General features: G+C 37.8%; 1 protein-coding gene across 5 annotated transcripts in view; it reads right to left on the reverse strand.

Moving 5' to 3' along the window:
- LOC126337002 (uncharacterized) overlaps window positions 1-13,622 on the reverse strand; it is a 189,959-nt gene that overhangs the window by 52,074 nt on the left and 124,263 nt on the right. For all 5 annotated transcript variants that reach the window (XR_007565030.1, XM_050001245.1, XM_050001248.1 and 2 more), the window contains one exon: window positions 3,700-4,278. Coding sequence is in view for 4 of the 5 variants with exons in the window: in XM_050001245.1 (XP_049857202.1) it covers window positions 3,700-4,278 (579 nt within the window). In the remaining variant the exon portion in view is untranslated. The remainder of the gene's footprint in view (window positions 1-3,699; window positions 4,279-13,622) is intronic.

The raw sequence follows: 13,622 nt of genomic DNA on the forward strand, positions 1-13,622 counted from the left end.
AATTGTAAGCCGCACGCGGTTTTTTGGATTACAAAAACCGGAAAAAAAGTGCGGCTTAGATTCGAGTAAATACGGTATCTGTTCTAAGTAGTTTTCAGAGAAAGCATTTAGTAATGCTTCACAATATGTCTCATCATGCCCACCACTAACAAAACTGTAATTTTCTCAATTAGTAGTTCGATGATTAGTCTCCATTGAGGATTACGGTATTATTGGGGAACTGATGTACTAGTGAACTGAGGTTTTCTCTAAAGTTTTCAATTACATCAAGAGACGAGTTTGCTGGACAATAGAAGGATTCAATTACTATTTTATGCCCAGCCCTGATACTCAGTCTTGCGCGGACAATCTCACATGCAGCTTCAACTTCTATCTCTGTGGATCTGAGTTTCTCATCTACTGTGCAAATAAATTACCCCCATTTCCCATTTGCCTATCCTTTCGATCTATACTCAACGTTTGCCCAAAAATCTCACTGCTATCAATTTCAGGTTTCAACCAGCTTTCTGTAACTGGTATTATGTGAGCTTCATTGCTTTTCATGAGCGCTTCAAACTCTGACACTTTGTTGTGAATGCTTTGGCAGTTGACTATTAGCATTTTAAATCTCTCACCTCTGGGAGAGTAAATTACATGTACACTAATTTATCATAATACTGTTTCTGGAGAAAGCTATATATTGTTATTAAATAATTACCTGGAATGACTGCTGGATGAAAAAAGAAGTTGTTTGGTCACATAATACAGGTATATGAGATAAAAGTTAAGGAGGAGAGTATATTACATAAGGGAGTTACAAGATATGTTATTGTCAAGAAGAAATGGGGAGTGAGTGATCCAGAAAAAGAGAAGAAGGGAAACTATAGTTTACCTTCTTGTCAACTAAAAGATTATTACAGATGGAGCATAAGCTGGGATTAGGAAACGAATTTGGACATACCCTTTCAAATGACCCCTCTTGGTATTAACTGTATGATACTTAGGAAAATCACAGTAACCCTAAATCTGGGTGGCAAGACACAGGGAGAGGAAGGGGGAGGGGGGAGGTGGGGGTGCTGGACTGATAACCTCTCGAATAAGTCCAGTGTCTTATCAAAGTGCCATCTTGGTCATGATGGGGGTGAGGGGAAGGAGAAAGAAGAGGAGGGCGAGTGGGGACACAGGGATGGAGCCAGAGGATGAGATCGGTCTAATAAAAAATACAAGATAATTGAACACAAAATGATACACTAGCAACACTACCAGATTACGTCAAGGAAAAGAGAGGCACTTTCATACACACATCCTGTTGGCTAACCATGAGATGTGCATGCATTACTGAGGTCACAGTACACTTCATTGCAGAATGTGTTCTGGTCACAGGCATGGGAGGTGGAACAGGGTTTGAATAACAACTTTGTAAATTTCCTGTAAACAAGGATCTAACATGATCTTCCATATCAATATGAATTGTAGAACATTAGTGTGTGGAGAAAATTAAGAACTTAAAAGTCTCTCCACCAAATATGAACTCTATCACATATGAGTACATGTCCCACCTACTACACTGCAAAAGCAATGAGAGATTCCAGCAGTATTCCCAAAATCTTTTCACAGGTTTACCATTCATATCATTATGACATAACTCTTATTTTGTACAAATAATGCTTCCAAAACATTACAAACAAGACATCAATTAAGCAGGAAGTAAAAATAAAATATACGATGAACCCAAACTCCACTGACATAATTTTGGAAGTGGTTGTGGGGTATTTTCCGAGTACTTTGGTGTAAGAGAGCCATGTTCTATGCTGGCTCATATCACAGCAATAATGTAATTATGATTTATTCAAACTGTTACCCCACTTATGTTTGTTTCTATGAAAATGCTGAAAAATTCTGTAATACGCAATCACCAAAACATACAGCACAAGTAATGGAACAACTCTCGGGCATACCACGAATGCTTATCACGTTGTTTTTCGTCTGTTCAGCCAGTGTACTGTACAGACTGAAAAAGTGCAGTATTGTTCAAAATCCCAATTAGCATGACCACAACTAGATGTACTGTGATGTATCATCAACAGTATTACGTGCTCCAGAATTTCAAGAGTTTGGTTACAGTATATCACTGTAAACAAATAGCTAACAATGAATGCAGCTGGATGGTGGATTGTAAAGTGGGCATTACTGCTGTGAACAAGAAGTACCTTAAGTGAATGGAACAAGTTTTGTTTTCACACAAGACATTCAGTACATACCATTGATAATTGCACTGTTGTGCAAACATTTTTGTCCAGTATTGATAGAAATACAAAAGAATACAATACAATACAATACAAAAGAAATCAAACATGATGCTATTACTCTGTAAAAAGCCCTGACCAATCTCAAATCTTGTCAGCAGAGTTTGGGTTCACCATATATAGTAAGGTTAGGTTCTTGTCATCTACAAGGTTTTTTTGTTTTCGTTTTTGCATTTAGTTTCAAAAGTAATCGTATAAGTTATAAAAAGTATCATTAAGAAGAGATACAGATTGTGTATACTGGTAACATAAAATACTTTGTAGAAAAAATCTACAGTTTAGCTTCACAGTCATGTCATGGAAGGAAAATTGCATCTAGTCTTAGCATTACTGTCTGTTGTACTCTCATTTCTTTAACTTATTGCCATAATCTTTCTTTCCAACTAGAATTATCTAATTAGTCTGTAACAACATGCACTTCCGCTAATTAATACATTCTGCAGCGCATTTAACAAAATTTTGTTTTTAAATAAGACTCTCATTAATGAACACCAGTATTTTGAACATCAATGCACTGCCTTCGCTGTGTGTCTACTTGACAGTTTGCTCTGAGGCATTTATACTTTTTATTGCCAATTATTCTGATTCTTAATGTTTTAACTGCTATCTTTGTCTCTTTAGTTTCAAATGGGTGAAATTTTAGCAGCATAAATGTGCAGTGTTCTACACTTTTTCGCATGCTATCAATCTTTGTAGCAGCCTGAGAAAACAAACAAGTCACCAAAGACTGAGCATTAATTTCTTATTCACATTAGTTTACGCACAGCCTTGGATTGTGTTTTACAGGTTGTCCTTTTTAAAGTGAATGTTATTTGATTAAGGTGTATAACAACCTAGAAGATATGGCAGAACAGAAAATACATTATCTCCAGTTAGCTAACATTACAGACAGGAAATAATGATGAGAAGCTGAAACTGAGAAATTAACAGAATGTTTTACAAGGAATGTTTGAAATACAGTGTGAGAAATTTCATTCAGTACAATACAAGAATGTGTACTGCACATGCATAATGATTTTGCATTCCAAAATTTTCTTTCTCTGAAACTTGGGATTAAGCACTGACACTATTACAAATTGTGACTGACAAGGGTTCACACAGTGACAGTGCAATCTTAGCCCACAAGACAAATAGAAAAATCAACTGACGCTACCTACACTGAATTTAATGAGATGCCAAACTTGTTCAGAATATTTTGGAACAGATGTTTGTATTAATATGTTAGCAGGTGAAAGAAGTGACAATATTTACAAACGAAATGTATTATCTGTTACAGCTGCCCGTAGAAGAATGCAACAGCACAAAGATCCATTTTTAAGCACAACAAAGCATTAAAAAACAGGTCCTGTCAGTATCATTCAAAACATTTCAAGTTCTTGTGATGACAATGGAAGAATGGTGAAAAGCAACTTACCTCAGGTACAGGAGGAGCTTGTGATTGTGGTAAGACAGCCATTGTAACTGGAATCCCTTGAGGGGATGTAAAAACATGACGAACCAATACAGGTGGTGACTGCTGTCTCTGATGATAGGAGCCTCCCTTTGAACTGGTCACTTTGTTTTGGCCACCAATGGAAGTTACGGATACTGGCTTTGACACACCAACGCTGTTGTTTACATTTCCATTATTAGGCAATACAGAAAAATTTCCAGAGGCCGGCAAAGGGGGGGTAAATGCCTTGGTGTTAGTGGAATTATTAGTTTGTCCATTTCCATTTCGTGAAGAAGTAACCACACCATACTGGGTAGCAGCTCGAGCACTACCAGGAGTTTCTGATTTTTTTGTAGCACCGACACCTGTAGTGTTCGAGTTAGCAGCCAACAAAGATGGAGGTGGCTTCAACTGACAACGTAACTGGTCTCGATTTGGGCTGTTCTGTATGACAGCTTGACATATTTGATAGCTTCGTTCTAGATTAACTGCACCAGGTGGTGGCTTATTCGAAGAGCCCCGAGAGCTTCGTCCTCCACCACTCTGCCCTCCGGAAGATACCTGCACATTAATAAAAAAAAAGTCCTAAATATTGAAAAGGCATAAATAGTATGGGACATAGCATATTAAAGTGACAGCATTACAATGTGAATATAAATTTTAGAATGTAGTAATTGGTGGTGACACCATGAAACATCAAGTCTCAAAGCAAAGTTTCAATAATCATCCAGCTACAACACTTATTGTTTGGGCAATACAACTGGCTGTTGAATGATTTTATACACAACAGGCTTTTAAGCTAGTAAACTGGAGCCAAGATGAACAACTAAGTGATTTCAACAACCCACAACGTATTTTACCAAAACTAGTGAAATGGTATGGGACAAATGTTACTGTCATTAACAAGCTATGTTAACAATTTCTTAAAATTAGTAGTAGAACAAATTTCCTCTATCTACAAAATCATGTTAACAGACTACACCTGTGACATACTGAATAATGATACAGTTGTACTGGCTTTTCACCAGCAACTGTCTCTTCTTAACTATTCATTCAGTTGTTACAAGGAGAAATGGAACAATAGACACAAAAATTTAAGTGACAGCATCTTTCAGATATACAATGTCAAAAGATATAATCCCTTTTAGTGCCAAATACAATCTAACCATAATGCAATATTTCGAAGGGGACTAGGAAGGGGGGACAGTCATGACTCACTTTTGGCACAATTCTGTCCACCTCAACTCTCCTTCTTAAACGAAGTTAAACAGGTTTTACTGTCTCTGCAGCTTGAACTCAGAGGGAATGTCAAAGTATGTGTGTTTCATTAAGATTGATTAGATCGATGATACAAATAATTGACTCTGATACGTTTAAAGAGTTCTTGCTGAGTGGCTGAGACAAGTTAAAACTGTGTGCTGGAATGGTGCTAAGCCTAATCCCTGCCTTTCATGGACAGTGCACTACCAATCATACATGTGAGCATATTTCATGGAAAGACTCAAGGCTTCAACTTGTCCCAGGCTGCTATCAGACTTTTGAGGCAGGATGAGAGGCATGCTCAACTGAGGTAATTTATATCATACTGGCCAGGAGTAAAGGGACTCATGTTCAGATCCTGAACTGGTACACTATGCTAACTTCCCACATACAACTGAAGCAGCGTGGAATAAATGAAGTGTTTTTCATCTTTGTTGTTACTACCTTTGAAAGGCCTCATTGTGCCATCACACAGGAAGTTTTTTCTGAAGATATTCTATTTTGATAACAAGAACAGTACAATAAGGATGGGTTGTCTAGTATTGCAATAAGTGAATTGTATTTAAAAACATATGATGTTGATAACTACTCATCCATCCTTTTATTCTCTGAGTGATGCATGTGCATCAAGAATGAGCAAGATCAAATATAAAGCAGATTAAGTGAATCAGAATAGCATTTCGAAGACAGGTATAATGCAGCTCTCCATGCTACACTATCCTGTGGGAGCCTCTTCATCTCCGAACTGCAACCTTCATCTTTACAGATATCACTACACAAAAGGGTTATGCCCCAGATGTAGTGTGCAACATTTGGGCACAGTAAATAATGTCCCGAATCTTCATTTCAGTGATTTACAAAATTCAATGAGAAACTCTGCATGTGTGTTTGACAGATTTTCTCTTAGTTCCTTCCACTAAGTTCTAAAATCTGACAGAGAAACTGACCACCTTTTGTTTCTTCTATCGAGAATAGTATGCCATGTAGCTGAGGTTTCTAAATGTTTCTCAATCTACATGGAAGTCAGGGTCTCAATTTTTTCCTTTAAAAATCCTTAATGAAATATCATTTTATCTAGGAGTATGTGTTTCAATAATTCGCCAGCAGTTTAGATTTTACTTCAAATTTCATAGAGCACATTTCACCAGACAGCTTGAGAAAACGCATGCTACAACGAGTGTTAAAAACAATGTATCACTTCTTTATCTCTACTAAATAAGAATTTACCACTCCTACTTTTAATTCGTGAGTACTTCAGTCACAGACAGTACTGTGTTATTGCCTCTTTGTGTGTTACAAGTCAACAAAATGGCAGAGGACAAACTAAGATCAATTTTGTCAGACTCATTTATATAATTCATAATGCAATCTAGAACAAAAATATAAGTATTTTCATTCAACGCCATCATTTGACAACCACAGAAAGAACCAACACAATATAGTGGCAACAGTTGTGAAATGAAATTTTAATAAACATTTTTGGAACAGTGATCAAAATTTTTTTTTTTAATTTTTCTTTCAAAAATTCAGTCTTGATCACACCACGTATGCTTCAAGAACAAAGGTGACCGGTTTTGGTCATATCACATGACCATCATCAGACCCACTGCAACCTTTGAAGATGGTAGGTGGAGTACTCTTCTCAGCTGCTGTGATGTCATCTAACAACTAGTTGTGAAATAAACTAACAAAGAACAAGTAGTTAATTAGAGGAAATGTAAACATATTCTGAAAAATATGGCTATTACAGGCAGCCTGCATGACCAATAAGCAAGAAAATAAAGAACTCATTTAGAAATTTCCCCATTACTGCAATGACTGACAACGCCTGCACCACAGTGTGTCACTGTATAAATCTATTAGATAACAGCAATTCATCTTGTTACTTAAGGATGTCAGAGGTATTGAGAGATTACGCAGACTTCTGGAAGGGCACAACAAGGGCTTTAGGAAAGGCAATAAAATTATGTCTTGGCTCATATAAATGAATATGATACCTCCCTGATGAAACATTTTCACATAGTTTTGCAGTCAATGTTTGTATAATAACTAGTCAGAAATTGTGAAACACACTTCTTACATAACATTCAAACTTGGTTACAAATTTGAATTTCCTCACATTGCTTCACAAAGGGTTTTTGGTGCAACTGAACTTGAGAAACTCAGTAAACAAGAAACTTGCAATTTCAGCAGCCTTATCATTGGAAGAGGAAGCGTAATGTTTAGATGGTGGGATGTAATACCGAAGAGTGTTTCACCATTGGTACTACGCCAAAGAAGGTGTGACACGTAATATTCTTGATTTCTTATTATATTTTGCAAATCAATTAATTTCTGCAGACATGTGAAGAGAAATTGACTAACACGGACCAGCCAACTGATTTAGTAATGGTACTGTTGGACACTACAATATTCACAGTTCTTTTTAATATTGTCGATATTTCAGTTTCCGAGGAGAACAGAAAAAAGTAACTCGTAACAACAGAAGCAACCTGGGATAAAGCAATTCTTTGTTTCACTTGTGTAGCTCCTCATTTGAAAATATATATGCCCACACAATTATTGGTGTACTGTACACACTGTAATAAGGAACACGTAACTACTTGTGTGGAAATCTATATGTTCACACCACTGTGCAGATAAATGAGATGACAGTAAGAATAATGCCTACTATATATGACTTACATATGAACAAGATTACAAAAGAAGCATTTATGAAGTTAAAATGTGAAAAAAATCAGAGGATAAACCTCTACTCATTCAAGGCCAAATTTCCATCACAGGGACTTTAGCACCTTAAATTCTAACAGCAGCACAACCAGCATCAAAATCAAAACAATTAACAACAAAGCATCAGCAATCAGTTACCCCCAAGCAAGATAAAAGCAGGTTAGTTGTCACATTTCATGGATTTATTTAATTAGCAAAAAGCACCAGAAAAATGCTAATGCAAAAGCTGAAATGTACAAATGCCTCAACATTTCTGTATCAAACTGTGCAAGTTTCAAGAAACAATTTGTATGTATCAGAAGCCCTGCTACATGATGGTAGCATGTGCAATATTTGAACATGTGTTGTTAGAATTTCGGTTGTGGATTTGTAAGTTGCTTCTGCAGACAAAATGGTACATTTCACAGAGCATGCTTTTAGGTTTGAAAGGGTCTTACGTAACGTAAGACACTTTCAAATGTTTGAGGTATTAAAAATGATCTAGACTAAGATGTGTCAAACAGAAATCAGACTTAAGGTAAGGTTACAGATCACCCACAGACAAGGTTACATTTATTTTATAATCTCTAAGCACTCATAATTCAGACCAGAATCAAATCTGTGTGGCAGATCAACAAGGACTGGTCTAGTACATAAAGCAGCCTGAGTGAGGTTTTGGGCAATTTTCCATGCTCATTTAGGCAATCGCTAGGCTAATTTTCAACCCACACCTCAGAAAATACAGTACACAAACAGTTATCATATGACGACACAGCACACAGTTTACACAATTCACAGATAAACTGTGAATGTGATTTCCCTCCCTTTTGTTAACTGTTGAACATGGCGGCAAGAAGTGGATGCAGCCACAAAGCTAAAATAAAATAAATCTGCCAAATCATGAAAACAGTAGATCTCATTATGATGGGATACACTCTAGGAAATAGAGAAACAAAAACCTTCTAATACAGTTTAAAAATCAAACAAACTGCATGACTGACCTTTCTTTAAAACAGAAAATACATGCAGAGGAGCAATACCTAATCTCTATATTTCATTTAGCACAATAGCAATTGTACAAAAGCCCACAATGGTGAATTAAAAAAGTAGATATCAATTTGGAAAGCCATTAATAATAATGGGGACAAAAAAAGAAAACCACCAATAACTTGTTGCAACATATGAAGGGATAAAACTACAAGAATCAATTAGGATTGCTAAAATAGTGAATGAAAATTATATTATATAAGCACAGTACAAAATTTAGTTAAACAAAAAATGTAACTCAAAGAACAATGTAGACAAGCTCAAACATTAAAATTCAATACATCAGTCTCCAGTAACTACAGCAATGAAATTTATCAGATAATAATCAGAAGAAATATTTTGTGAACCAAATTGCAACAGCACATCTTCCCATATACTTCTCACTATATCTTACACACAAAAATAGTGATGATGATGATGATGATGATGATGATGAAATGGAAAACTACTGCTATATCACTCGCCTATAACAATCTGGAAATCACATTCTTGCTTCCCTTACAAAGTATTTTACTTAAAGGCTTCAGATAATTTTTGAAACAAAATAAGAGTTGGAAAAGTTTTATACGCATAATGCATTGATGGCAAGGAATTCTCGGGCTATGCAGGTACCAGAAATATTATTTTCTTATACAAAATTAATTTTTAAAAATGGGGCATTATTACTTTGAGATTGGAATAAAATAAACTTCCAGATTATCAACAACAATTGACTTCATTTTTGTAGCTCAGACACCACAGAAGAGGATTACATATTTAAAGACTAACAACATCAACTAACTGCGTTAATTTCCAACCTATGATACTAGGTATTAAACAAAACAACTTATGAACACTACTGCTGTCTCCTAAGCTGCTGTTCTGTTTCTGTAAGTGTTGAATAACAAATATGCGCAACAGCAACAGACAAAATATTAATCACACCCTTAAAAGAGCACTCTGACCATCTTGCACTGAAGAATTGGTGTCAGGTGGCCATGTGATCCTCCAGTGAAGTACACAATGGCAGTGAAGTGGTGTGTGTGTGTGTGTGTGTGTGTGTGTGTGTGTGTGTGTGTGTGCGTGTGTGTGTGCGCGTGTGTGTGCGTGTGTGTGTGTGTGTGTGTGTGTGTGCGTGCGTGCGTGCGTGTGTGTGCGCGCGCGCACTCCGAGCAGCTATTTTGCACTACAGTGAAGCGTTTACACATTCGAAGTGTGACCTCTCAGAAGAGAGCATGGATATTATGACGCTGGTCCCTTTTGAAAAGTTTTCTGTAGCTTAATAGTATGTGGCTGAAGATGTGTCTCTCTCTCTCTCTCTCTCCTGATTACACTTAATAGGTAAAACAATTTTTTTCAACAACATAAATAAGTGTGATAGGTAATGTCTAATAAATGAACACCATGAGAGAGAAACTTGAGGGGGAGGGGTTGGGGGAGTGGGGAGGGGAGAAAGAAAGCTGCCAGAAAAGAACATCACAAATGGCAAAAATTTAACACTGAAATTGGTCTTAGATTAACACCCCCACTTGTCACTACCATCACGTGACAAGGCAAAACCGCAAAAGTTACAAGATGTGCTTATCATAAATCACCTTTAATGGAGGGAGAACACTGAACAATAATACTGTAAATAACAGTGAAGTCAATAAGCACCTCAAGACAATCTGTAGTCACAAAACCACCCGTAGGGGGTTTAATGCTCTGATATGCCAGGATACTTGTGGTACAGTCAAAAGACAGCAATACCATAACAAAGTCAGCACCTCACATCAATACCAGAGAAGGTAATGAGGTCTCATAGCAAACTGCAACAATGAACGGGAGGTGCCGGCTGAGCCACACCCTCTCTCCACTTTGCAGTGCTAACACACCAAGGTGCCAATGTACAGCCCAACTGAGCACAGGAACGGATCAATGTTTAATATGGCTGCATTGTGTTAGATGGGGCACCAGCATATTTAATATTTTATGCTAAAGAGGGAATATTACACTCATGTTCAGGAGGAAAAAAAACTTGAATGATTAGAGATAGGGTTCAAGGTTGACATCCATATCAGACGACAACACCACTTACCACTAAAACGGTGCCTGGAGCTCTCATTGTTGCTGTAAACTGAAGGTAATGGATCACTGTGACTTGAGCAGACTGCCTCGCAAATATATGCATGAACCATACCATCGTATCAGTGAGTTTAAAAGAGGGCGCATTATTGGCAGGACAGAATGTGAAATTGCTGCTTGTATGTAATGATGTGCTTCAGCAGTGCAATGGGTGTGTGCAGGATGGTTCCTGGAGGGACGCAGAACACGACAAGATGGGTCAGGTCATACCATCCAGACCACATCTGTGTCATCCTCAGCTCTGGTGGAACAGTGTAACTCATTGTACACTATCAGGGGGCGACAGTATGTCGCCATTTATGATGGCATAGATTACATGCGCGTAATACACTTCTCCGCCTACCTTACACGAATGTGTGGAAACATGCTAGATGGCAATGGTGTTTGGAACAATGTCACTGCGAACACGAATGGAATCAGATAGTGTTTTTCAGATGAATCCAGGTTATGTCTGTTTGAAAATGACGGCTTTCACTTGGGTTTGCCGCAGGCATGGGGAGGCAACAACTCAAGGCCCTATGGTGTAGGGTGCTATTATGTACAACCACAAACCACAGTTTTGTGCATGTACAGGGCACTTTGATCAGTGTGACCTATGTGAATGACATCCTGTGACCTGTAACCATACCATTTCTGCAAAACACCCCAGATGCCAATTTTCAGCAAGGCAATGCACAACTACCACATGTTGCTGCACAAACACTTGCCTTCTTAGTGTCACAGGATGTCAGCCTTTTGCCCTGGCCCGGAACATCACCAGGCTTGTCACTGATCGAAAATGTAAGGAATATGATGAAATGACAGTTGCAGTGCTGTGACCCAATGATAACCACTACAGATGAACTCTGGAACCAGTTGAATGCAGCATGGATGGTTATACCACAGGATACCATTCGTGCCTTATATGTGTCAATGCAATCATGCATGGAACAAATTATCAGGCTTCATGACAGACCCTGTGACTACTAGGTAACAGGACACATGCTGAAGCGAGGTGACTGAAATGCTAATCATTTCTGCAAAACATACTAATACATCTGTCCTGTGAATATGAACATCCTATCTCTAGTTCTTGGTATGCTGTTTTTTATGAACATGAACATACTTCGAATGAAGAGTCTTGTAGATATGTCTGTATCCTGTGATACTTTAACAGTCAGAGATAGTTATACAAAATCAGAATATTCCTGTGGAAATGGATTATACAAAGTTAAGTATACCTGTCTTGTTATGAAGTGAAATAATATTTTACATGTTCCAGTTTCCACTCATTCTCCTTTCAGACCTAAAGAACCCACCATTGTACTGATGATAGTATTTCTGTCAGTGAATACTGTTGTTTAATTTCTAGATTTATTATGCCAAAAGATTACATGTGGATCATAACATCAGGATTTTTCCAACTGGTCAGTAGTAAAGTGCTCTGAGAAATTTCTTTCCGTTTAACCGTGACATACATGATTTATTCGCTGACAGTGCCAAAAGCTGCCAAACTGACTGATTCCCACTGTGAAGCTCAAAGGTCAATGCAACATCGTTTGGCTAGCAGCCACAATGTTCTTGCACCTACTACTTACTTTGGCTGAAAGATAAATAAGTAACATTGGCTATGTGAACACATTATAAAGAAATAAAATTTTTGTCTCTTTAATTTAATGAAAAGGAAAGTTGCTCCTCACCATATAGCGGAGATGCTGAATCGCAGATAGGCACAACAAGAAGACTCACAAATGAAGTGTGAGCTGTCATTGTGTGTGTGTGTGTGTGTGTGTGTGTGTGTGTGTGTGTTTTGATTTTGACGAAGGCCTTATTGGCTGAAAGCTTTATTTGTGACAGTCTTTTTGTTGCGCCTATCTGCAACTCAGTATCTCTGCTATACAGTGAGTAGCAACTTTCCTTTCCGTTATATTGTTACATTCCAGTCTGGATTTTCCACTATTTGATTGTCCCCTTAATTTGGATGTCAAGAAAGACAGTGCACTTCAGTCAGTCAAAGGCAGTGGAGGATTATAATTGTTGAGACTTTTGTATATAGTTGTTGAAATATTGCCTGTTGATTACCAGTTTGGGATCTTTGGCAGACATTTTTCTTCCCTGGTCATTATTGCTGTAGTTCTTCTCCACAGCAAGAACCTATATGTTGGCAAATTTCATTACATGGTCGGTCTCACACAGCACATGCTCTGCCACAGCTGATTTCTCCACCTGTCACAGCCTGCAATACAATGTATACTCAATGATCTTGGTGTTGATGGATGGTCCAGTCATTCCAATATAAACTTTTCCACATGTAAACAGTATGCGGTATATTCCCAACAACATGAGTTGTCTCCTTTTACCATTTGCCAATCAGGGACATTAATTTTCTTGGACAATTTGTAAATAGTCTTTACGCCATGTTTGCGCAATATGTGACAGATTCTGTCCATTACCCTGGGGATGTATGGCAGAAAAAGTTATACCCGATACTACTTCTTCGAACATGTCACTTCGCATGCAGGTGGCAGAGTACCCATTACTCCTTAGAACACATTCCCATTGCATCTTATGTCTGAGGTGCTCAAGCTTACATATTAATTCTCCTCCATGTTACAAGCATATTATCCATTTCTCTTTTGAAACTCTATTGATGATTTGCAAGTTTGTGCAGGTATCGGTCTCGGCATTACTTGTAAATGTCAGGCACAAATGCCTTCTTTTCCTGCCTTCGTCAGCAGTTGTGTGTGTGTGTGTGTGTGTGTGTTTTGGGGGAGGGGGCGGCACGCATCATCTATTTTTGATGAAGG

This window comes from Schistocerca gregaria, chromosome 2 (assembly GCF_023897955.1).
Source record: "Schistocerca gregaria isolate iqSchGreg1 chromosome 2, iqSchGreg1.2, whole genome shotgun sequence".
NCBI lineage: Eukaryota > Metazoa > Arthropoda > Insecta > Orthoptera > Acrididae > Schistocerca > Schistocerca gregaria.